Source organism: Hemitrygon akajei, chromosome 20 (genome assembly GCF_048418815.1).
Source record: "Hemitrygon akajei chromosome 20, sHemAka1.3, whole genome shotgun sequence".
Classification (NCBI taxonomy): domain Eukaryota; kingdom Metazoa; phylum Chordata; class Chondrichthyes; order Myliobatiformes; family Dasyatidae; genus Hemitrygon; species Hemitrygon akajei.
Genome location: NC_133143.1, coordinates 4,318,934 through 4,344,843, shown reverse-complemented (window position 1 = coordinate 4,344,843; position 25,910 = coordinate 4,318,934). Strand labels below are relative to the sequence as shown.

The 25,910-nt window shown below is 44.3% G+C and overlaps 1 protein-coding gene across 2 annotated transcripts in view; it reads right to left on the bottom strand.

Annotated features, from left to right (window-relative positions):
• Positions 1-292: 292 nt before the first annotated feature.
• Positions 293-25,910, bottom strand: part of exosc7 (exosome component 7) — a 95,523-nt gene continuing 69,905 nt past the window's right edge. For both annotated transcript variants that reach the window (XM_073072985.1, XM_073072987.1), the window contains exons 6-8: positions 22,208-22,331; positions 8,162-8,317; positions 293-442 (exon numbers count right to left, since the gene is read on the bottom strand). In XM_073072985.1, coding sequence (XP_072929086.1) covers positions 338-442; positions 8,162-8,317; positions 22,208-22,331 — 385 coding nt within the window. In that variant the 3' untranslated portion in view covers positions 293-337. The remainder of the gene's footprint in view (positions 443-8,161; positions 8,318-22,207; positions 22,332-25,910) is intronic.

The following is a 25,910-nucleotide window of genomic DNA, read 5'->3' as shown; positions in this document are numbered from 1 at the left end:
CCAATTAAGACTCAAAGGGAATAAGTACAAAGCCCAAAAACAACAGTATTGCCATTTGCTTTCAGTGACCACTGAGATGAGGGTTGGGCAGGTTGGACGTTTCAGACTGGTGTAAACGTTTGTGCGAGGCTTAGCTGAAAGCAATCAGTCGCAGCCTGATTGATTACTTGAATAAGATTATGCAGGGCATGAGATCTCCAGATAAGAACATGAAGATATAGAAAACTCTGCTCTACTGCAGTATACATTTCACAAATAAAATACACACATTAAATTTCTTCAAGCCACAGAATGTTTATAAACCACTTTTATTTAGAAGTATTTACATAGGAAAAGGTTAACCAAGAAAACCAACTTTCTGTCGCTTCTTTCCCAAACTTTCTTCTTTTGCCAAAGTAGTCATTAATGATTTATGCAAAGCTTTTCCAACTCGCTTTCCAGTCTGTCAGGGAAACAGAGCAAGAAGTAAACTTTATTCAGAAAAAGAAACTTCAAAACTTCAAAGTGATGCTCCAATTTTCCCATCACTTGAGCATGTTTGGAAACAAGTCCTTTTGCTATCATTGAGGATTAAACATCACCAAACATCTTAAAGGAAATCACTGAATATCTCCAGAGTTAACAATTACCAATCCTCTGCTGCACGCTGTGACCGGATTAAATTCTCCCCACCATGCACTAAAAACAGTTCTTCAGGTTTTTCCACTCCATGCTTGAGTGTCACATTTCCATTTGCTGCTTCTAATAGCATGAACTGAACACTCAGCATTGGACCACTCGGACCATGGATCTCCTCCTGAAACTGGTTACTGATGCTCCAAAGCACCGCTACCCAAACACAATGCTGCCTGGCCTGTTGTGTTCTACCAGCATTTTGTGTGTGTTGTTGTTATCCAGATGAAACCCAGCTTTGGGATAGCAACTGCTCTGCCAGGATGGCTAGAAATCGACACGTACAAACTAGCTGGAGGAACTCAGCAGGTCGGGCAGCATCCGTTGAAAGGAGCAGTCAATGTTTCGGGCCAAGACCCTTCATCAGGTCTCGGCCTGAAACGTTGACTGCTCCTTTCAACGGATGCTGCCCGACCTGCTGAGTTTCTCCAGCTTGTTTGTACGCGTTGATCTGACCACAGCATCTGCAGTGTACTTTGTGTTGGCTTAAAATTGCAGTGTTCTGGACCTATCTATCAGCAGTAGGACAGATAGCACATCATGAAAATCAGCCTCCTCTCCATGGGCTCTTACTGTTTTCCCTTTCTACTACTTCAGTATATGAATGAAGTGTCTGGATTACACACAAATCAAATCATTTTTCCTGTATCTCAGTATATCTTCTGGGAAGACCACATCGTGGTTTGGGGGCTTGTGTGTCTCAGTGACCCAGAGAGCTACCTTGGCTGGAATCAAGGCTTTATGCTTTGACTCTTGGTAGGATCACCATGCGAAAAGGTCTAAGGGTAGAGGTCAGACTATGAGTAGTTCAACAGTACTCCAACTCTGGGGGTTCAGCTCAGAGCTTCTTCTATATCTGAATGTGATGGTGCTTTATACCCGAGTCTTCACCCAGGATTTGTATGACTGACAGTCGTGAAAAATTGAGAGGAAACTAAGGACACAATGAAGGAAGCCCTGAACACTGTTAGAGATGGAGGACCTTCACTGCTGCCCTAGATGCCAGCGGTATAATGGGCAGCATGTGAAATGATAAACAAATTACTTCGAGTTATAACTCTCTTCACTATCGAGATAATCCTTCCCACTCACTCTGAGGGGGGAGGGGAAAGAAGGCTATAAAAACTTACAAAATAATTTATTTTTATTTTAGTTAGAGATACACCACAGTATCAGACTCTCCTGACCCAATGAGCCCACGCTGCCCCAATAACACCCCATGTAACCTGTGCGTCTTTAGACTGTGAAGGAATATAGAGTGTCCAGAGGAAAGCCAAGTTTGGGAGAATGTATGTACTTCTTACAGATAGTGGGAGAACTGAACCCCAGCTGTTGGTGTTGTAACAGCATTATGCTAACTACTATGCTACTGTACTGCCCCCTTTTGCTTTGTCTTCACAGAAGGCAAAACAGAAAATGTTCAAGGGCAGGAGTAGATGGAGAATTAAAAATAACAGTAATAGTAAAAGGCATCATTGGGGACACTAACAGGGCTGAAAGACAAAAAACCCTGATTTGATGGCTTGCATCCTAGATAGATACAGCACTCTGGACTCTACAAATGTTTCCAGAGATTGCAGGGTAGAAAATGCAACCCTGCTGAAGAGAAACAGGGTATTGCAGACCAGTCTAACAGCAGTAGAAGGATAAATGCAGCAATCTAATATTAAGAAAATGGTAACGGAGTCTTGGAAAATAACAGCGTTTGTGATTTAGGAACACTACATTTGACCAATCTTTTAGTTTCATTAGGTTTGTAATAAAGAGAAATGAGGAGGCCTTTGATACGCTGCTAGATAAGACATTATTGAACAAAATTAGACCAGATGGGACTAAGAACATAGAAGAGTGACCAAAGCCAGGTTAGTGCTCAGTAGTGAGTACTGAAGCTTCACCTGTCCACAGTAAGTGATCTGGAATGGGAGGATCAAGTATGATTTGCCCAAGTTGGCAGATGATAAGAAGCTGCTTGGCAGCGTGGGCTCTCTCTGTAAGGGTGCAGAGGAATTTCAGGGCGAAATAAGTTGGTAAATAAAGAGGCTGTGATATGGAGGATACAAGGTGGGAAAAAAAGCATGACAACTAGAAAACAAAGAAAAACCCATTTTAAAACAATTTTAAAATGTTTACCAGGACCAGAGTGCCCTGGAACATAAGTAACTGAAAATTAACTTGTAGGTAAATCAGGCAATTAAGGTGACAAACACTCTTTATCACAAGAAATTCGTGCACAGATATCTCACTGTCATTATGTAGAGCCCGGATGAGGCTGTGCCTTGAACAGTTTACAGGGGTGGTCTCCCTACTGAAGGATGGAGATCCTTACTAAAAATTCCTGGTATGGTGGTTTAGTCCTTGGAGGAGATATGAAGCAAACTGCACCTGTACATTAGGGGGAGAAAAGGTGATCTCTGCAACACAGGATTATTAAGAGCTCAACAGGATAGACCCAGACACGAGCACAGAGTTGTTCAGCTCAAAGAAAAGAGGACCTTCCGCTCATCACATCCACACAGAAACTTTTTCACATCTACAATAATCCCCATTTGTCCGCACTGTCTGCCACCCACCCATCCATCCGGGCCTAGCCTATTTAACCAACTGTTCAAATGCTTCATAAATGTGCATATTGTACCTGATTTCATTTCAATTTCTGGAAGTGTTCCAGATATCAACCACGAGCATACCACATCCTTCCTACCATGTGGCAACCAGAACTGCACACAGCAAAGTGTAATGGAAACATTACATCAAAACTGCAACATAATGTCCCAACACTCATTCTCTGCCTCAACCTATAAAGACAAGCATGCCACATATGCCTGCTTCACTGCAATTAAAACTGCAGACTAGAAACCATAGGGAGGGTGCAGAGGAGATTTAGAAGGATGTTGCCTGGATTGGGGAGCATGCCTTACGAAAACAGGTTGAGCGAACTCAGCCTTTTGTCCTTGGAACAAAGGAAGATGAGAGGTGACCTGATAGAAGTGTGTAAGATGATGAGAGGCATTGATTGTGTGGATAGTCAGAGGCTTTTTCCCAGGGCTGAAATGGTTGCCGCAAAGGGACACAGGTTTGAGGTGCTGGGGAGTAGGTACAGAGGAGATGTCAGGGGTAAGTTTTTTTACTCAGAAAGTGGTGAATGCGTGGGATGGGCTGCCGGCAACAGTGGTGGAGGCGGATACAATAGGGTCTTTTAAGGGACTTCTGGATAGGTACATGGAGCTCAGAAATATAGATGGCTATGGGTAAGCCTAGTAATTTCTAAGGTAGGGACATGCTCGGCACAACATTGTGGGTCAAAGGGCCTGTATTGTGCTGTAGGTTTTCTATATTTAACTGTTTATCAACTTTTCTTAGCGCCTAAATGTGTCCTACCACTGATGAGTTTTCAATAAGGTTGGGATTAAATGCCATCTGCCATTGCTTTCCATTTCATCTGATATCCTGCTGTATCCTTCCTTCCAACCACATTTTTGTCATCCCAGGCTTACTAATCACCTCCTACATTCTCATCCAGGTCATTATTATATATCATAAACAAGGATTCCCAGCATTGATCCATATGGTACACCACGGGCCAAACTTCCATTCAGAAAAGCGGCCATGGGAAGAAGGTAAAAGCTCTTTACAGACAGCAGTGGGAACTGATCTCCAAAGGGTAAAAAGCTGGCAGCGTAGAGTGATGCACTAACTGCTACGCTACTGTGCTACCCCTCACCCTATATCAATGATTTGGATGGGAAGGGTTCAAGCGTAATATATCCAAGTTTTAGATGATAATAAGCAGAAGCACCTGGAAAATTACACTTATTAATTTGGTAAATCAGGAAAAAAAAACGAGTGTGGGTGATGGAGATAATTAAAGTATTGAATCATTGTAAGAAGACTTACACTATTCCCAGCTAGGCATATGAGGCTGCTGTCACATGGCTGACTCTTGCCTGCCCTTTTGACCCATTTTGATAAAATCTTTGGGAGTTGCTCAAGAAAATAAGTTAACACCACCATCTCAGGAGTAGACAGTTGATTTTTTTTTTTAAACGGAACTACTGTTTAAGAATGGAAACTGGATTTAACCAATTAACCCTAACCAGGGAGGTTAAAAGCTGTGATACTTTGAACTGTGAACATAAATACTACACATTGGAACAAACTTAAGTTTTCAAAATTTGCAGGAAACCAGCTTTCAGCATTCAGGTCCTTTTGTATAAACAAAAGTGAAATGGAAGGAATGTTTTTGTCTATGCAAATAAATGACAAAACTGGGGATGCAATTTACACAAGTCCTTCAAAATTCTGAAGCCTTCACCTGTGAGGGAGTGACAACTTCTCCATTGTCAACACCTCAGATGTGTGCAAGGGCAGAACAATGTACTCAACCCCCTCCAATACCTTTGAGCGCCTCTATACAGCTGAAGACAAGACTACAGAGCATTGGGTTGGCAGCAAACACCCAAAGAGTAAATCAGATTAGATGTGTGTTTACATGCAGCAAGAGCACAGGAGGTTATTGCACTTAACAAAGCCAGACTGGAGTTAGAATAGGCACCCACGTTTTAACTGCTTTTCTGATAGTGCTGGATAATTGGTGGAATGTGGTTTCACACTGTCAGTTTATGACACTGTCAACAAAGCCAGACTGGAGTTAGAATAGGCACCCACGTTTTAACTGCTTTTCTGATAGTGCTGGATAATTGGTGGAATGTGGTTTCACACTGTCAGTTTATGACACTGTCAACAAAGCCAGACTGGAGTTAGAATAGGCACCCAGGTTTTAACTGCTTTTCTGATAGTGCTGGATAATTGGTGGAATGTGGTTTCACACTGTCAGTTTATGACACTGTCAACAAAGCCAGACTGGAGTTAGAATAGGCACCCACGTTTTAACTGCTTTTCTGATAGTGCTGGATAATTGGTGGAATGTGGTTTCACACTGTCAGTTTATGACACTGTCAACAAAGCCAGACTGGAGTTAGAATAGGCACCCAGGTTTTAACTGCTTTTCTGATAGTGCTGGATAATTGGTGGAATGTGGTTTCACACTGTCAGTTTATGACACTGTCAACAAAGCCAGACTGGAGTTAGAATAGGCACCCACGTTTTAACTGCTTTTCTGATAGTGCTGGATAATTGGTGGAATGTGGTTTCACACTGTCAGTTTATGACACTGTCAACAAAGCCAGACTGGAGTTAGAATAGGCACCCACGTTTTAACTGCTTTTCTGATAGTGCTGGATAATTGGTGGAATGTGGTTTCACACTGTCAGTTTATGACACTGTCAACAAAGCCAGACTGGAGTTAGAATAGGCACCCACGTTTTAACTGCTTTTCTGATAGTGCTGGATAATTGGTGGAATGTGGTTTCACACTGTCAGTTTATGACACTGTCAACAAAGCCAGACTGGAGTTAGAATAGGCACCCACGTTTTAACTGCTTTTCTGATAGTGCTGGATAATTGGTGGAATGTGGTTTCACACTGTCAGTTTATGACACTGTCAACAAAGCCAGACTGGAGTTAGAATAGGCACCCACGTTTTAACTGCTTTTCTGATAGTGCTGGATAATTGGTGGAATGTGGTTTCACACTGTCAGTTTATGACACTGTCAACAAAGCCAGACTGGAGTTAGAATAGGCACCCACGTTTTAACTGCTTTTCTGATAGTGCTGGATAATTGGTGGAATGTGGTTTCACACTGTCAGTTTATGACACTGTCAACAAAGCCAGACTGGAGTTAGAATAGGCACCCACGTTTTAACTGCTTTTCTGATAGTGCTGGATAATTGGTGGAATGTGGTTTCACACTGTCAGTTTATGACACTGTCAACAAAGCCAGACTGGAGTTAGAATAGGCACCCACGTTTTAACTGCTTTTCTGATAGTGCTGGATAATTGGTGGAATGTGGTTTCACACTGTCAGTTTATGACACTGTCAACAAAGCCAGACTGGAGTTAGAATAGGCACCCACGTTTTAACTGCTTTTCTGATAGTGCTGGATAATTGGTGGAATGTGGTTTCACACTGTCAGTTTATGACACTGTCAACAAAGCCAGACTGGAGTTAGAATAGGCACCCAGGTTTTAACTGCTTTTCTGATAGTGCTGGATAATTGGTGGAATGTGGTTTCACACTGTCAGTTTATGACACTGTCAACAAAGCCAGACTGGAGTTAGAATAGGCACCCACGTTTTAACTGCTTTTCTGATAGTGCTGGATAATTGGTGGAATGTGGTTTCACACTGTCAGTTTATGACACTGTCAACAAAGCCAGACTGGAGTTAGAATAGACACCCACGTTTTAACTGCTTTTCTGATAGTGCTGGATAATTGGTGGAATGTGGTTTCACACTGTCAGTTTATGACACTGTCAACAAAGCCAGACTGGAGTTAGAATAGGCACCCACGTTTTAACTGCTTTTCTGATAGTGCTGGATAATTGGTGGAATGTGGTTTCACACTGTCAGTTTATGACACTGTCAACAAAGCCAGACTGGAGTTAGAATAGGCACCCACGTTTTAACTGCTTTTCTGATAGTGCTGGATAATTGGTGGAATGTGGTTTCACACTGTCAGTTTATGACACTGTCAACAAAGCCAGACTGGAGTTAGAATAGGCACCCACGTTTTAACTGCTTTTCTGATAGTGCTGGATAATTGGTGGAATGTGGTTTCACACTGTCAGTTTATGACACTGTCAACAAAGCCAGACTGGAGTTAGAATAGGCACCCACGTTTTAACTGCTTTTCTGATAGTGCTGGATAATTGGTGGAATGTGGTTTCACACTGTCAGTTTATGACACTGTCAACAAAGCCAGACTGGAGTTAGAATAGGCACCCACGTTTTAACTGCTTTTCTGATAGTGCTGGATAATTGGTGGAATGTGGTTTCACACTGTCAGTTTATGACACTGTCAACAAAGCCAGACTGGAGTTAGAATAGGCACCCAGGTTTTAACTGCTTTTCTGATAGTGCTGGATAATTGGTGGAATGTGGTTTCACACTGTCAGTTTATGACACTGTCAACAAAGCCAGACTGGAGTTAGAATAGGCACCCACGTTTTAACTGCTTTTCTGATAGTGCTGGATAATTGGTGGAATGTGGTTTCACACTGTCAGTTTATGACACTGTCAACAAAGCCAGACTGGCATGGTGGAAGTTCATACCTGGGATTGAGTAAGGCCCGATTCATCTACGCACTGGAGAATTAAGTGAGCCGATTCCATTAAGTAGGAGCAGAAGAAAGTCTGTACATTGATGTACCTAGTCAAAGCAGTCCAGCATATATTGATGGATCAGGTTGACTGACCTGCCCTTGGTATCGGAAGCTACAAACATGGCAATTTGATGTAGTATAAAGTTGTGCAAAACAATTGCAAGTAATTTGTAAATTGGACTATAAAGACCAAATCAAAACTCAAAAGGTGCAAGGAAACATTGAGATGAACATTCAGTAACTAGTGCCTAAAATGACTCGATCATACCTCCATCATTTCAAACACACTTGCTGGATCCAAGCTGCCTCCTCCGATTTTCCTGAAGCAGGTGAGGGTTCCTTTGTTGGTGACAGACACCAATAAGCTAGCCATACAGCAAGTTTCCTCCTGTGATGTGGCATCTACCACATGCCTGTGACCAATCTGTGCAAGACAAGCAACATCAACAAAGTACAGTCACATGACAAAGGTTAGGATTTGGGATTGAGATACAGAAAAAATTTATTTACTCAAACAACTGTGAATCTTGAGAGTTTGCCATCCAAATAAGGTCAAACTATTATTTTAACATATCAGTGTTAAGAAAGAGGATGTGCTGGAACTTGTGAAAAATTAATAGGTTAGGTAAAGTCCTGGGGCCGAACAGGATAATCGCCAAGTTACTATGGGAAGTGAGGGAAGAGATCATCTTTGTGTCCTCAGTGGCCACAGGAGTAGTACCAGAAGATTAGAGTGTGATAAAATGTTATTTCTTTGTACAAGAAATTGTAATAGGAATAACCATGCAAATTATAGACCAGTGAGTCTCACATCAGTGTGGGCAAACTACTGGAGAGGATTCTTAGACAGGAATTACAAGCATTTAGAGAAGCATAGTCTGATTAGGGCTAGTTAACAAGACTTTATGAGGGACAGGTCATGCCTCATGAGCATGAATGGATTCTTTGAGGAAGTGGGAAATCATTTTGATGAAGGCAGATCAGCGGATGGGGTATACATAGATTTTAGTAAGATATTTGACGAAGTTTCCCATGGTAGGCTCATTCAGAAAGGCAGGAGGCAGGGGACAGAGTGATAGTAGATGGAGTTCCTACTCTCTGGAGATCAATGACCAGTGGTGATTCACAAGGATCTGTTCTGGGACCCCGTTCTTTGTTGTGAATGAGGAAGTGGAAGGTTGTCATACAATGGAACACTGATAGGATGCAGAGCTGAGTTGAGAAGTGGCAGATGGAGTTCAATTTGGAAAAGTGCGAAGTAATTCACTTTGGAAGACACAACAAAGCCAGAATACAAGATTATTGGCAGGATTCTTAATAGTGTGAAGGAACAGAGGGATCTTGGAGTTCATGTCCAGAGGGATCTTGGAGTTCATGTCCAGAGATCCTTCAACTTTGCAACACCAGTTGATAAGGTGGTTAAGAAGACATATAGTGTGTTGGCCTTCATTAATTGGGGGATTGAGGTCAAGAGCCATGAGGTTATATTAAAGCTGTGTAACACTCCGGTTTGACCACACTTGGACTGCAAGACACAGGAGCAGATCCAGGCTATTTGGCCCATTGTGAATCTGCCATTCTATCATGGCTGATTTATTACCCCTCTCAACCCCATTCCAACCCTCTGACTGATGCCTTATCAGGCCTCAGCATTATATCCTCGCTTTTATATGTTAGTCCACTTGAAATACAGTGGCATGCAAAAGTTTGGGCACCCCGGTCAACATTTCTGTTACTGTGAATAGCTAAGCGAGTAAAAGATGACCTGAATTCCAAAAGGCATAAAGTTAAAGATGACACATTTCTTTAATATTTTAAGCAAGATTACTTTTTTATTTCCATCTTTTACAGTTTCAAAATAACAAAAAAGGGAAAAGGGCCTGAAGCAAAAGTTTGGGCACCCTGCATGGTCAGTACTTAGTAACACCCCCTTTGGCAAGTATCACAGCTTGTAAATGCTCTCTGTAGCCAGCTAAGAGTCTTTCAGTTCTTGTTTGGGGGATTTTCACCCATTCTTCCTTGCAAAAGGCTTCTAGTTTTGGGAGATACTTGGGCTGTCTTGCATGCAGTGCTCTTTTGAGGTCAATCCACAGATTTTTGATGATGTTTAGGTCAGGGGACTGTGAGGGTCACGGCAAAACCTTCAGCCTGCATTTCTTGAGGTAGTCCATCGTGGATTTTGATGTGTTTAAGATCATTATTCTGTTGTAGAAGCCATCCTATTTTCATCTTCAGCTTTTTTTCCCCCACAGACGGTGTGATGTTTGCTTCTAGAATTTGTTGGTATTTAATTGAATTCATTCTTCCCTTTACCAGTGAAATGTTCCCCGTGCCACTGGCTGTAACACAACCCGTGGTTAACAGTTGGAGAGGTGTTCTTTTCATGAAATTCTGCACCCTTTTTTCTCCAAACATACCTTTGCTCATTGCAGCCAAAAAGTTCTATTTTAACCTCATCAGTCCACAGGACTTGTTTCCAAAATGCATCAGGCTTGTTTAGATGTTCCTTTGCAAACTTCTGATGCTGAATTTTGTGATGAGGACGCAGGAAAAGTTTTCTTCGGATGATTCTTCCATGAAAGTCATATTTGTGCAGGTGTTGCTGCACAGTAGAACAGTGTACACCACTCCAGAGTCTGCTAAATCTTTTTGAAGGTCTTTTTGCAGTCAAACAAGGGTTTTGATTTGCCTTTCTAGCAATCCTACGAGCAGTTCTCTCGGAAAGTTTTCTTGGTCTTCCAGACCTCAACTTGACCTCCACCGTTCCTGTTAACTGCCATTTCTTAATAACATTAAGAACTGAGGAAACAGCTACATGAAAACATTTTGCTATCTTCTTACAGCCTTCTCCTGCTTTATGGGCATCATTTATTTTAATTTTCAGAGTGCTAGGCAGCTGCTTAGAGGAGCCCATGGCTGCTGATTGTTGGGACAATGTTTGAGGAGTCAGGGTATTTATAAAGCTTTGAAATTTGCATCACCTGGCCTTTCCTAACGATGACTGTGAACAAGCCATAGCTCTAACAAGCTAATTGCGGTCTGAGACCTTGGTAAAAGTTATCTGAGAGCTCAAATCTCTTTGGGTGCCCAAAATTTTGCATGGTGCTCCTTTCCTTTTCTCCCCCACACTCTAAAATTGTACAAAACAAAAATGATACACTAATCTTGCTTAAAATGTTAAAAAGGTTTCATCTTTAACTTTCTGACTTTTGGAGATCAGTTCATCTTCTACTCACTTAACTATTCACAGGAACAGAAATTTTAAACGGGGTGCCCAAACTTTTGCATGCCACTGTAAATGCTAAAATTACAATCGACTCCCTAACTGCCAACTCAAATTGCATGAGGACTCCCAGATCCCTTTGCACTTCTGATTTTTGAATTTTCTCCATTTAGAAAATAGTTTATGCCTTTATTCCTTCTACCAAACTGCAAGACCATACACTTCCCTGTACTATATTCCATCTGTCATTTCTTTACCCATTCTCCTAAACCGTCTATGTCCATCTACAGACTCCCTGCTTCCTCAATACTACCTATTTTTCTACCATCCTCAAACTTCGCCACAATTTCTGTCATCCAAATCACTGACATAAAACATGAAAAGAACCAGTCAAAAGACACCTTGTCAAAGGTCGCTTGAAAATCCAAGTAAATAACATCCACTGACTCTCCTTTGTCGATCCTGCCCGTTATTTCCTCAAAGAATTCCAACAGATTTGTCAGGCAAGATTTCCCCTAAAGAAAACGATGCTGACTTTGGTCTATTTTATTAATTGTCTCCAAGTACCCCAAAAGCTCATCCTTAATAATGGATTCCAACATCATGAAATCAGGCTAACTAGCCTGTAATTTTCTCCCTTTTGCCTCCCTCCTTTCTTAATGAATCGAGTGATATTATCAATTTTTCAGTCCTCCGGAAACATTCCAGAATTTTAATCAATTCTTGAGAAATCACTACTAATGCCACACAGTCTCTTCAGCTAAATCTTTCTGAGCCCTGGGTTGTTGTCCATCTGGTCCAAATGACTTATTTACTCACAGACCTTTCAGCTTCCTAAGTACCTTTTCCTTAGTAATGGAAATTATTCTCATTTCTGTCTAACAACTCTCTTGCATTTCTAGCAAACTGCTGGCATCTTCCACAGTGAAGACAAATGCAAAATACTCAAGTTTGTCCACCATATTTTTGTTCCCATTACTTCTCCAGCATTATTTCCCAGCGGTCCGATATCTACTCTCACCTGTCTCTTGCGCTTAATATTGGCTAGCTTACTTTCATACTACATCTTTTCTCACCTTTTTGTTATTTTATTTGCCTTCTGTTGGTTTTTAACTGCTTCCCAATCTTCAAGTCCCCACTAATTTTTGCTCCATTATATGTACACTGTTGCTTTTGTGCTGTATTTGACTTCCCTGGTCAGTCAGTTGCCTTTTGCCTCTCCCTCTCAAACTGGAGAGTGAATCATATCACATTATGATCATGCCTCCTACGGGTTCCGTTAACATAAGCTCCCTAATCAAATCAGGTTCATTACACAGCACCCAGTCCAGTATTAGCTTTTCACTAGAGGGCTCAGCCACAAGCAGATCTAAAAAACTGTCTCATAGGCATTTTACAAAATCCTAAGAAAAGGAATATTGAAATCCCCATAACTATTGTAACATTACCCTTTACATGTGTTTTCGCATTTGTACCCCAAATTTGTTCAGTTCTGTCCACCTCATTATAGAAAAGATGTGGAAGCTTTCGAGAGTGAAGAGGAGAATGACAAGGACTATGTCTGGACTAGAAAACATGTCTTATAAGGACAATACTTTTCTATTTGAAAAGGATGAGGATGAAAGGTGATCTAATAAAAGAGTTCAAAGATGATAACAGGCATAGATTGAGTGGACAGCTGGAGACATTTTCTCAGCGTGAACTCAAGGGTGCATAACTTTAAGGTGTCAGAAGGGATGTCAAAGAGGCAGGATTTTTTTTAATAACAGAGTGCTTATTGTGTGGAACACACTGCCAGGGGTAGAGGTAGTGCTAGATACATTAGAAACATTTGAGAGACTCTTAAAATAGGCACATGGATTAAAGAAAATTGGAGGGTTCTGTGGGCGGGAAATGTTAGATTGATCTTGAAGTAGGTTAAAAAGTCAGCACAACATCATGAACTTAAGGATCTCTACTGTGCTGTACAGGTTTTAAGTTCTATTTATTGACTACAGCTCAGTCTTCAATTTGTAATTCCACAACTCCATACTCCTGGACCTGGAAGTCAAATATTCAATACTCCATACTCCTAGACCTGGAACTCGCACCTCTCACTGCAGCTGGACCTATGGCTTTCTGACCAAAAGACCATACTCATTAGGGATAGGCAGCAATACCAGCACCACGATTACTGATGTCCCAGAAAGTTACGAGCTCAGTCCCTACTTTACTCCATATACACTGACAACTGTGTGGTCGGATTCTACTCTAACTCCATCAACAAGTTTTCAGATCACAGAGTGCCAATTCTCAAATAACGATGAGTCGGAGAACAGGAAGGAATTAGAGAACCCAGTGACATGTTGTCATAACAAACAAAAGCTTAACGTCAGCAAAACAAGAACCGGTCATTGCCTAGGGAGAGAGAACAAGAGGCAATACACACAGTTCTGTTTACATTAATGGTGCTAAGGCACAGATAACTAAGAAAGATAGTTAAAGGCACCGGTGTGCTACGTATACACCATGGCAAAAAGCACACCAGTGCCTCTTACTTCCTCAGCAGCCTAAATAAATTTGGCATGCTCCCACCAACCCACACCAATTTTTAGTGATACTCCATAAGAAAATATCATGTCTGGATGGGTAAGACGAAGGAACACATACCAAACTTCCTAGAGGGATCAGAAGTGGGGAGAGTGAGCAGTTTCAAGTTCCTGGGTGTCAAGATCTCTGAGGACCTAACCTGGTCCCCACATATCAATACAGTTATAAAGGAGGTATGTCAACAAATACACTTAAAAACTTCTACAGATGTACTGTGGAGAGCATTCTGACAGGCTGAATCAGTCTGGTATGGGGAGGGAGGGGTGCTACTGCACAGGACCGAAGGAAGGGCTGTAAACTAAGTCGGCTCCATCTTCAGTACTAGCCTACAAAGTACCCAGGACGTCTTCAAGGAGCAGTGTCTCAGTGAGGCAGCGTCCATTATCCGACCTCCAGCAGCCAGGGCATGCTCTTTTCTCACTGTTACACATTCTGTAGGAATCAGAATCAGATTTATTATCAGCGGCATGTGACGTGAAATTTGTTAACTTAAGAGCCTAAAGGAACACACCCAGCAATTCAGGAACCGCTTCTTCCCCTCTGCCATTCGATTCCTAAATGGACATTGAACCCTTGGACACTACCTCATTTTTTAAAAAATATATAGTATTTCTGTTTTTTTTAACATGATTTAAAATCTATTCAATATGTATACTGTAATTGATTTACTTAATTATTATTTTATTTTGTGTTTTCTTTCCTTGATTATTATGTATTGCATTGAACTGCTGCTGCTAATTTAACAGATTTCACGTCACATGCCGGTGATGATAAGCCTGATTCTGATTCATGTGCCAATTGCTCGGTCTGAGAATGCAAAAAATTGCCAGGAGTTGTTGATGTAGCTCAGCACATCACAGAAACCGGCCGCTCCTCCTTCTCACTGAGCAGAGAATGCCAACATAATCAAGACCCTTCTCATTCTAAATGCTTTCATCCCCTCCCTCCCATTGAGCAGAAGATCAAAAAGCCTGAAAGCTTGTACCACCAGGCTCAAGGTTGTTACTTACTTTGACTAGGCTTGCACTTTATTGTCTGACTGCACTTTCAATGTAACTTCACTTGAAATGAATTGACTTTATTTCTTACATCCTTCACATACATAAGTAAAATTTTTTACATTACTTCTCCATCTGAATGTGCAATGCACAAATTACAATAAATTGTAATAAATAGTATAAAGATATACACAACAGAACAGTCAATATAGCTTAGAAATACAATTGTGAATTAACCTGTCTGATGGCCTGGTGGAAGAAGCTGTCCTGGAGCCTGTTGGTCCTGGCTTTAATACTGCTGACACTATATTTTGAATTCTATTGTTTTCACATACTACTGTAATGAAATGATCTGCATGAATGAGATGCCAAACAGCATATATGACCATGAGACATTGGAACAGAATCAGGCCCTTCAAGTCTGCTCAGCCATTTAGTCATGTCTGATCCAATTCCCTCTCAACCCCATACGTCTATGTTCCAAGCCTACACTGGTGACTGCCCCACACTTGTTCTACGCTACATCAACTACTGTGTCGGTGCTGCTTCCTGCACTCGTCAACTTCATCCACTTTGCCTCCAACTTCAGCCCTGCCCTCAAATTCACCTGGTCTATTTCCAACACCTCCCTTCTCTATCTCGATCTCACTGCCTCTATCTCTGGAGACAGCTTATCCACCTGTGTCTATGACAAACCCATGGTCTCCCTCAGCTACCTAGACTACACCTCGTCCCACCCCACTACTTATAAAAATAGCATCCCCTTTTCTCAATTCCTCCGTCTCTGCTACATCTGCTCTCAGGATGAAGCTTCTCCTTCATTCTAGAATGAAGGCGATGTCCTCCTTTTTCAAAGAAAGACACATATGTTTGGATGCTGTTCATAGAATTCAGTTCAGCATTCAACACAATCATCCCTTAGAAACTGATTGGAAAACTGAGCCTACTGGGCCTGAACACCTCCCTCTGCAACTGGATCCTAGACTTCCTGACTGGGAGACCTCAGTCAGTCCAGATCAGGAGCAGCATCTCCAACACCATCACACTGAGCACAGGGGCTCCCCAGGGTTGCGTGCTCAGTCCACTGCTGTTCACTCTGCTGACCCACGACTGTGCTGCAACACACAGCTCGAACCATTTCATCAAGCTCGCCGATGACACGACCGTGGTGGGTCTCATCAGCAAAAACGACGAGTCAGCTTAGAGAGGAGGTGCAGCGGCTAACGGACTGGTGCAGAGCCAACAACCTGTCTCTTAATGTGAACGAAACAAAAGAGATGGTTGTTGACTTCAGGAGAGCACGGAGCGACCACTCCCCGCTGAACATCAACGACTCCTTGGTAGAGATCGTAAACAGCAGCAAATTCCTTGGTGTTCACCTGACGGAGAATCTCACCTGGTCCCTCAACACCAGCTCCATAGCAAAGAAAGCCCAGCAGCGTCTCTACTTTTTGCGAAGGCTGAGGAAAGTCCATCTCCCACTCCCCATCCTCAACACATTCTACAGGGGTTGTATTGAGAGCATCCTGAGCAACTGCATCACTGCCTGGTTAGGAAATTGCAAGACCCTGCAGTGGATAGTGAGTTCAGCTGAGAAGATAATCGGAGTCTCTCTTCCTGCCATCACGGACATTTACACCACACGCTGCATCCGCAAAGGAAACAGCATTATGAAGGACCCCATGCACCCCTCATACAATCTCTTCTCCCTCTTGCCGTCTGGGAAAAAGCATTCGGGCTCTCACGACCAGACTATGTAACAGTTTCTTCCCCCAAGCTATCAGACTCCTCAATACCCAAAGCCTGGACTGACACCTTGCCCTACTGTCCTGTTTATTATTTATTGTAATGCCAGTACTGTTTCTGTGCACTTTATGCAGTCCAGTGTAGGTCTGTAGTCTAGTGTAGCTTTCTCTGTGGTTTTTTTTATTACGTAGTTCAGTCTAGTTTTTTGTACATGTAACACCATGGTCCTGAAAAACGTTGTCTCATTTTTACTATGCACTGTACCAGCAGTTATGGTCGAAATGACAATAAAAGTTGACTTGACTTGACTTCCCTTCCTCCACCATTAACACTGCCCTCAATCGCACCTCTTCCATTTCACACACATCTGCTCTTACCTCATCATCGAGCCACCCCAGCAGGGATAGGGTTCCTCTTGTCCTCACCTACCACCCCACCAGTCTCTGTGTCCAGCACATAAATAATTCTCTGAAACTTCTGCCACCAAGCACATATTTCCCTCCCCTCCCCTGCCCCACTTTCTGCCGGGATCACTGCCTATGTGACTTCCTTGTCCATTCGTCCCTTCCCACTGATCTCCCTCCTGACACTTATCCCTGCAAGTGGAACAAGTGCTACACCTGCCCCTACACCTCCTCCCTCACTATCGTTCAGGGCCCTAAAAAGTCCTTCCAGGTGAGGCGACACTTCACCTGCGAGTCCATTGGGATTAGTTACTATGTTCAGTGCTCTCGGTGTGGCCTCCTGTATGCTGGTGAGACCTGATGTAGACTGGGAGACCGCTTTGCCTAGTATCTACGATCTGTCCACCAGAACAAACAGGATCTCTCAGTGGCCACCCATTTTAATTCCACTTCCCATTCCTATATGTGCATCCATGGCCTCCTCCACTGTTGTGATGAAGCCACAATGAGGTTGGAGGAACAACATCTTGTATTCCATTTGGGTAGCCTCCCCCAATCTGATGGCATGATCATTGATTTTTCAAACATCCCATAATGCCCCGCCCCTTTTCCCTCTCTCACTTCATCTCCTTCCCTGCCCATTCACCTCCCTCTGGTTCTCCTCCCCCCCTTTTTTCTTTCTTCTATGGGCTTCTGTCTCTTTCACCAATCAACTTCACAGCCTTTACTTCAACCCTCCCCCTCCAGGTTTCACCCATTACCTGGTGGTTCTCTCTCCTCTCCCCCCACTTTTTAAATCTACTCCTCAGTTTTTTTCCCTCCAGTCCTGCTGAAGGATATCAGCCCAAAACCTCGACTGCACTTTTGTCCATAGATGCTGCCTGGCCTGCTGAGTTCACCAGCATTTTGTGTTGGTTGCTTTAAATACGCTCAAATGACCTGGCTCCACAGCCATCCGTGTTAACAAATTCCACAGATTAACCACCCTCTGGTAAATAAATTCTTCCTCATCTCCATTATAAATGGATGCTCCTTTATTCTGAGGTTGTGCCCTCTGCTCCTAAACCCCCCCAATAAGAAACAGCCTCTCCACATCTACTCTAACAAGATCTTTCAAAATTCAACAGATTTCAATGAGATTTTCCCCTTCATTTTGCCAAATTCCAATAAGTACATGCCTAAAGTCACCAAATGCTCCTCATATGATAGGTCTTTCAATCCCAGAACTATTTTCATGAACCTCCTCCGAACCTTCTCCAGTGTCAGCACATCCTTTCTTAGCTAAGGGGCCCAAAATTGCTCACAACACTCCAGTGCGGCCTCACCAATACCTTATAAAGCTTCAGCATTACATCCTTGTTTTTATATTCTAGTCTTCTTGAAATGAATGCTAACATTGCATTTGCCTTCCTCACCAACGACTCAAACTGCAAGTAAACCTTTAGGACATCCTGCGCGAGGACTCCCAGGTCCCTTTGCACCTCAGGTTTTAAAATTTTCTCTATGCTTTTATTCCTTCCACCATAGCACACGGCCATACACTTCCCGATACTGTATTCCATCTGCTACTTCTTTGCCCAATCCCCTAACCTATTTCAGTCCTTCTACAGCCACCCTGCCCCCTCAACACTAACTGCCCCTCCACCTATCTTTGTATCGTCCACAAAGCCATCAATTCCATCATCCAAATCATTGAAATGCAAGAAGTCTCAATACACCACAAATCACCGACAGCCAATCAGAAAACGTTCCCTTTATACCCACCATCCTTTGCCTCCTGCTCTATCCATTCGAGTATCTTTCCTATAATACCATAGCTATTACTTTGCTAAGCAGCCTCATGTGTGGCCTTTTGAAACTCCAAGTATACAATATCCACCAATTCTCCTTTCTCTATTGTGCTTGTTATTTCCTCAAAGAATTCCAACAGATTTGTCAGGCAAGATTTTCCCTTAAGAAACCATGTGAACTTTGACCCATTTTATCATGCCTCCAAGTACCCCGAAACCTTATGCTTAACAACGGATTCCAACATCATCCCAACCACTGGGTCAGACTAATTAGCCTATAATTTCCTTTCTTTTGCCTCCCTTCCTTTTTGAAGGGTTAAATGACATTTGTAATTTTTCAGTCCTCGAGGACCATGCCAGAATCTCGTGATTCTTGAAAGATCATTACTAATGCCTGCACAATCTCTTTCAGAACACTGGGGTGTAGTCCATAGGGTGCAGATGACTTTCCTACCTTCAGGCCTTCTCCATTCCCAAGTGTCTTCTCCCTAGTAAAAGCAACTGTGCCTACACCTTTTCCTTCACCTTCACTCAGGGACCTAAGCAGCCCTTCCAGGTGAGACAGACATTTGCGTGCACCTTCTGCAACCTTGTCCATTGAATTCTGTGCTCCTGATTTGGCATCCTCTACCTTGGTGAGACATCTGTATGGCTGTTTGGAACTCCCAGTTGCCAGGTATTTCAACTTCCATCCCCATTTTCATACGAACCTGTTTGTCCTCGGTCTTCCCTATCCTAGGGTAAGGCCAAATGCAATTGACAGGAACAATACTTCATATTCTGCCTTAATATGAACATTGGGTTGTAAACTACCCAGCCAGAATGAGCTGCTACCCTAACTCTACCTGGTATCATTCAGCTTTCATTCACATACTTAACACACTGCATTTGCTAAACCTGTAATCACTGCACATTTTCTATTTGCCCAAGATTACTCCCTTATCTTCACTCACCACCTGATCAGAATCCAAAATTTACATCCCCTTTGAGTCTGCACCTACCACCCCGTCCCCCGTTGCTATCTTTACCCTTCACTTCCCCCCAAGGCGCCATCTGCCAATCAACACATCCACACCTCCATCGCCTGCCAGCTCCTGCATTGCCCCTCTTGTGCACCCCTTTATACTGACCATCTCCACTTCACATTGTCCAGATGAAGGGTCTCAACCACAACACCAACCACCCCTTTCCCTCCACAATTACTATCTGGCCCATTGAGTTCCTCCTCCAGCAGTTTATTTGTTAATAGAAGATAGAAATTTACAGCACATTACAGGCTTTCAGCCCACAATATTGTGCCGACTATGTAATCCACTCTCGAGGCTGCTTAGAATTTCCCTAGCGCATAGCCCTCCACTTTTCTAAGCTCCATGTTCCTATCTAAGAGGCTCTTTAAAGAACCTATTGTATTCACTTCCACCACCACCGCTGGCAGTGCATTCCATGCACCTACCACTCTGTGTGAAAAACTTACCCCGGCATCCCCTCTGTACCTATTTCCAAGCACCTTAAAACTGTGCCACCTTGTGTTAGCTATTTCAGCCCTGGGAAAAAGCTTATGGCAATACACACGATCAATGCCCCTTATCATATATACCTCTATCAGGTCACCTCTCATCCTCCATTGCCCCAAGGATAAAAGGCCAACTTCACTCAATCTGTTTTCATAAGGTATACCCTCCAATCCAGGCAACATCCTTGTAAATCTCCTCTCCACTCTGTCTATAGTATCCACATCCTTCCTCCAATGAGGTGACATGAACTGAACACAGTACTGTAACATAACCTCACGGCACTTGAACTCAATCCCACAGATGATGAATGCCAACATACCATATGCTTTCTTAATAACACTGACAACCTACGCAGCAGCTTTGAGTGTCCAAGATCCCTCAGATCCTCCACACTGCCAAGAGTCTTAACATTTATATTATATTCTGTCTTCAAATTGGACCTACCAAAATGAACCACTTCACATTTATCTGGGTTGAACTCCATCTGCCACTTCTCAGCCCAGTTTTTCATCCTATCAATGTCTCGCCGTAACCTCTGACAGCCCTCCACACTATCCACAACACCTCCAACCTTTGTGTCATCAGCAAACTTACTAACCCATCCTTCTACTTCTTCATCCAGGCCATTTATAAAAATCACAAAGAGGAGGGTTCCCAGAATAGATCTCAAGCGGAACACCACTGGTCACCGACCTCCAAGCAGAATATGAACCATCTACAACCACTCTTTGCCTTCTGTGGGCAAGCCAGTTCTGGATCCACAAAGCAAGGTCTCCATGGATCCCGTGCCTCCTTACTTTCTGAAGGAGTCTTGCAAGGGGAACCTTATCAAATGCCTTGCTGAAATCCATATACACTGCATCTACTGATCTACATTCAATGTGTTTTGTTACTTCCTCAAAAAATTCAGTCAAGCTTATAAGGCATGACCTACCCTTGACAAAGCCATGCTGACTACCCCTAATCAAATTATGTCTCTTCAAGTGCTCATAAATCCTACCTCTTCAAATCTTCAAATTGCCTACCACTGAAGTCAGACTCACTGGTCTGTAATTTCCTGGGTTATTCTACTCCCTTTTCATGAATAAGGCAACAATGTTTGCAACCTTCCAATCCTCTGGTACTTCTCCGATTCCTATCAATGACGTAAAGATCATGGCAAGAGGCTCAGCAATCTCCTCCCTTGCTCCCCACAGTAGCCTGGGGTATATCTCATCCAGTCCCGATGACTTATTTAACTTAATGCTTTTCAAAAGCTTCAGCACATCTTCTTTCTTAATGTCTATATACTCAAACATTTCAGTCAGCTGTAAGCCATTCCCACAATTGCCAAGGTCTTTTTCCCTGGTGAATACTGAAGCAAAGTATTCATTAAGTACCTCCGCTACCTCCTCCAACTCCATGAACGTTTCCATTATTGCACCTGATTGGTCCTATTCTCACAGGGCTCATCCTCTTATTCTTCACATACTTCTAGAATGCCTTGGGGTTTTCCTTAATCCTGCTCATCAAAGCCTTCTCATTGGCCCTTTCTGCCTCCTTAGTTCCATTCTTAAGCTCCTTCTGAGCAACCTTGTAACTTTCTAGAGCTCTAACAGTACCTAGTTTCTTGAACTTTCTACATTCTTTGTACACTATGGTTCTTTAACTCTAGCGTCCTTTCCCCTTAGCCCAATTAAATGTTTTCCCAAATTGTCTGCTCCTATCCCTCTCCAGTGCTATGGTGAAGGAGATTGAGTCGTGATCATTGTCTCCAAAATGCTCTCCCCCTGAGAGATCTGACACCTGACCAGGTTCATTTTCCAATCCCAGATCAAGTACAGCCTCTTCTCCAGTTGGCTTATCTACATGTTGCGCCAGGAAACTTTCCTGAACACACCTAGCAAACTCCATCCCATCCAAACCCCTTGCACTAATCAATATCAGGCAAGTTAACTCTCTGATCACAACAACCCTAATCTTAAATAAGATCCTTTGAACACTCAACAGCAACTGAACACGTCTTCAACAGATGGAATGCTGGTGCATACGTAGTGAACAGGTGACTTACTTTGCTTAAAGTGATGATACAAGGCACATTTTCCACATTAAGGCGAATACAATCATATGGATCATCCAACAGCTCAATTTCCTTAGAACCTTCATCACTCTCCAGCACTCTGACCTTTGGAATTCTTGATAGAAGAAACAGACAAAAAACAAAATAGTCAGGAGATTAGCCATATCCTTTCAGTCAACTTATTGTAGAGAGGTAACATCAAACTATAGTTTGTGCGAACACAATGGCTCTTACATATTGATTTTCTCAAGATCAAAGGGAATGCAACTTATAAAGTTAAGCTCAGATACAACTAACACACACAAAACACACACACCAGAGGGAGATGGAGAACAGGCAAAGAGCGATGGGCAGAGAGAGAAAAAAAAGGAGGGGGAGGAAAATAAATAAATCAGGGATGGGGTAAGAAGGGGAAGAGGGGCATTAACTGAAGTTAGAGAAATCAATGTTCAGATACAACTACTAACTCAGGTGGTGAAATTGAAGAAAAGCAGATGAAACATCAAAGAATGCAGTTCAAAGGTACAATTTAATGTCAGAGAAATAGAAACACAGAACCATAGAATACCTACAGCACAATACAGGCCCTCTGGCCCACGAAGTTGGCTGAACATGTCCTTACCTTAGAAAATGCCTCATCGCCAGACCTCACCAACAGGTACCAAGACCTCGCCTGGCTGGCGGTGAGAGGGGCCCTCCCAGTCCGATCCCTCCTGCACGCCCAGAACGTCGTCTCCACACCCCTCTGCCCACGGGAGGACTGCAGTGAGGAGGAGTCGGTGACCCACCTCTTTGCACACTGTGGGTTCGCGGAGAAGGTGTGGAGGAGGATGGAAGGGACAGTGTCGAGGTTCATCCCCAGCAGCTGTGTGACAGAGGACTCTCTAATCTATGGGCTGTTCCCGGGGACGCACACGGAGACCAACATCCGGTGCTACTGGCAGATCATCAACTCGGTCAAAGACGCTCTTTGGTCGGCCCGAAACGTGATGGTCTACCAGCACACGGAGATGTCTGTGTGGGAATGCTGCCGACTGGCACATTCTCGACTGCAGGAGTACGTGCTGAGGGACGCACTCAAACTGGGTGCAGCCACTGCAAGGGCCCAGTGGGGAAGGACCACAGTCTAGGGTTCTTCTCCCACGGGAGTTGAGGGGTAGGGGGTTGGGTGTATACCCCTAAACAAGTGTATGTAAATATGGAATAACAGAGTGCCACATGGGTGGCGAAAAGTGTGAAAATGTAAGACAGTAATGGAAACAATTGTAAAGAATTGAAAGTCATTGAATGGTGCTTGCCGCCACTTACATGCGGGACGGAGGGGAGCTGGGGGGGGCTTTGGGGTTCTAATATTTAACTGTCGTCCATTCTTTGGGGGCACTCCTCTGTTTTCGGGGCTGGTTGCAAAGAGAAAGCATTTTAGATGTATAATGTATACATTTATCTGGCATTAAATGTACCTTTTAGACCTTTGAGATCCACACCTCAGAGATCTCAGCCTTCACCCTGCCTTGTGTTACTGGATCCTGGACTTCCTGTCAGATCGTCAACAGGTGGTAGGAGTGGGCTCCCACACCTCTGCCTCTCTGACCCTCAACACAGGAGCGCCTCAAGGCTGTGTCTCTGTATACACATGACTGTGTTGCCACCCACAGCACCAATCTGCTAATTAAATTTGCTGAAGACACGATACTGATTGGCCTAATTTCAAATAAAGATGAGGCAACCTACAGAGAAGAGGTCTTCACCCTGACAGTGGTGTCAAGAAAACAACCTCTCCTCAATATCGCAAAAACGAAGGAGCTGGTTGTGGATCACGGGAGGAACAGAAACGGGAAGGAGCTGGTTGTGGATCACGGGAGGGATGGAGACGGGAAGGAGCTGGTTGTGGATCACTGGAGGGATGGAGACGGGAAGGAGCTGGTTGTGGATCACAGGAGGGATGGAGACGGGAAGGAGCTGGTTGTGGATCACGGGAGGGATGGAGACGGGAAGGAGCTGGTTGTGGATCACGGGAGGGATGGAGACGGGAAGGAGCTGGTTGTGGATCACTGGAGGGATGGAGACGGGAAGGAGCTGGTTGTGGATCACGGGAGGAACAGAGACGGGAAGGAGCTGGTTGTGGATCACGGGAGGGATGGAGACGGGAAGGAGCTGGTTGTGGATCACTGGAGGGATGGAGACGGGAAGGAGCTGGTTGTGGATCACTGGAGGGATGGAGACGGGAAGGAGCTGGTTGTGGATCACAGGAGGGATGGAGACGGGAAGGAGCTGGTTGTGGATCACGGGAGGAACGGAGACGGGAAGGAGCTGGTTGTGGATCACGGGAGGAACGGAGACGGGAAGGAGCTGGTTGTGGATCACGGGAGGGATGGAGACGGGAAGGAGCTGGTTGTGGATCACTGGAGGGATGGAGACGGGAAGGAGCTGATTGTGGATCACGGGAGGAACGGAGACGGGAAGGAGCTGGTTGTGGATCACGGGAGGGATGGAGACGGGAAGGAGCTGGTTGTGGATCACGGGAGGGATGGAGACGGGAAGGAGATGGTTGTGGATCACGGGAGGGATGGAGACGGGAAGGAGCTGGTTGTGGATCACGGGAGGAACAGAGACGGGAAGGAGCTGGTTGTGGATCACGGGAGGGATGGAGACGGGAAGGAGCTGGTTGTAGATCACTGGAGGGATGGAGACGGGAAGGAGCTGGTTGTGGATCACGGGAGGGATGGAGACGGGAAGGAGCTGATTGTGGATCACGGGAGGGATGGAGACGGGAAGGAGCTGATTGTGGATCACGGGAGGGATGGAGACGGGAAGGAGCTGGTTGTGGATCACAGGAGGGATGGAGACGGGAAGGAGCTGGTTGTGGATCACTGGAGGGATGGAGACGGGAAGGAGCTGGTTGTGGATCACGGGAGGGATGGAGACGGGAAGGAGCTGGTTGTGGATCACGGGAGGGATGGAGACGGGAAGGAGCTGGTTGTGGATCACGGGAGGGATGGAGACGGGAAGGAGCTGGTTGTGGATCACGGGAGGGATGGAGACGGGAAGGAGCTGGTTGTGGATCACGGGAGGGATGGAGACGGGAAGGAGCTGGTTGTGGATCACGGGAGGGATGGAGACGGGAAGGAGCTGGTTGTGGATCACGGGAGGAACGGAGACGGGAAGGAGCTGGTTGTGGATCACGGGAGGAACGGAGACGGGAAGGAGCTGGTTGTGGATCACGGGAGGAACGGAGACGGGAAGGAGCTGGTTGTGGATCACGGGAGGAACGGAGACGGGAAGGAGCTGGTTGTGGATCACGGGAGGGATGGAGACAGGAAGGAGCTGGTTGTGGATCACGGGAGGAACAGAGACGGGAAGGAGCTGGTAGTGGATCACAGGAGGGACAGAGACGGGAAGGAGCTGGTTGTGGATCACGGGAGGAACGGAGACGGGAAGGAGCTGGTTGTGGATCACAGGAGGGATGGAGACGGGAAGGAGCTGGTTGTGGATCACAGGAGGGATGGAGACGGGAAGGAGCTGGTTGTGGATCACAGGAGGGATGGAGACGGGAAGGAGCTGGTTGTAAATCACAGGAGGAACTGGGACGGGCTGATGGGTTGGTGCAGGGGGCAGCGGTTCAGATTATTGTGATCTCTTCTGGGGAAGGTCTGACCTGTACAAAAAGGACGGGCTGCACCTGATCTGGAAAGGA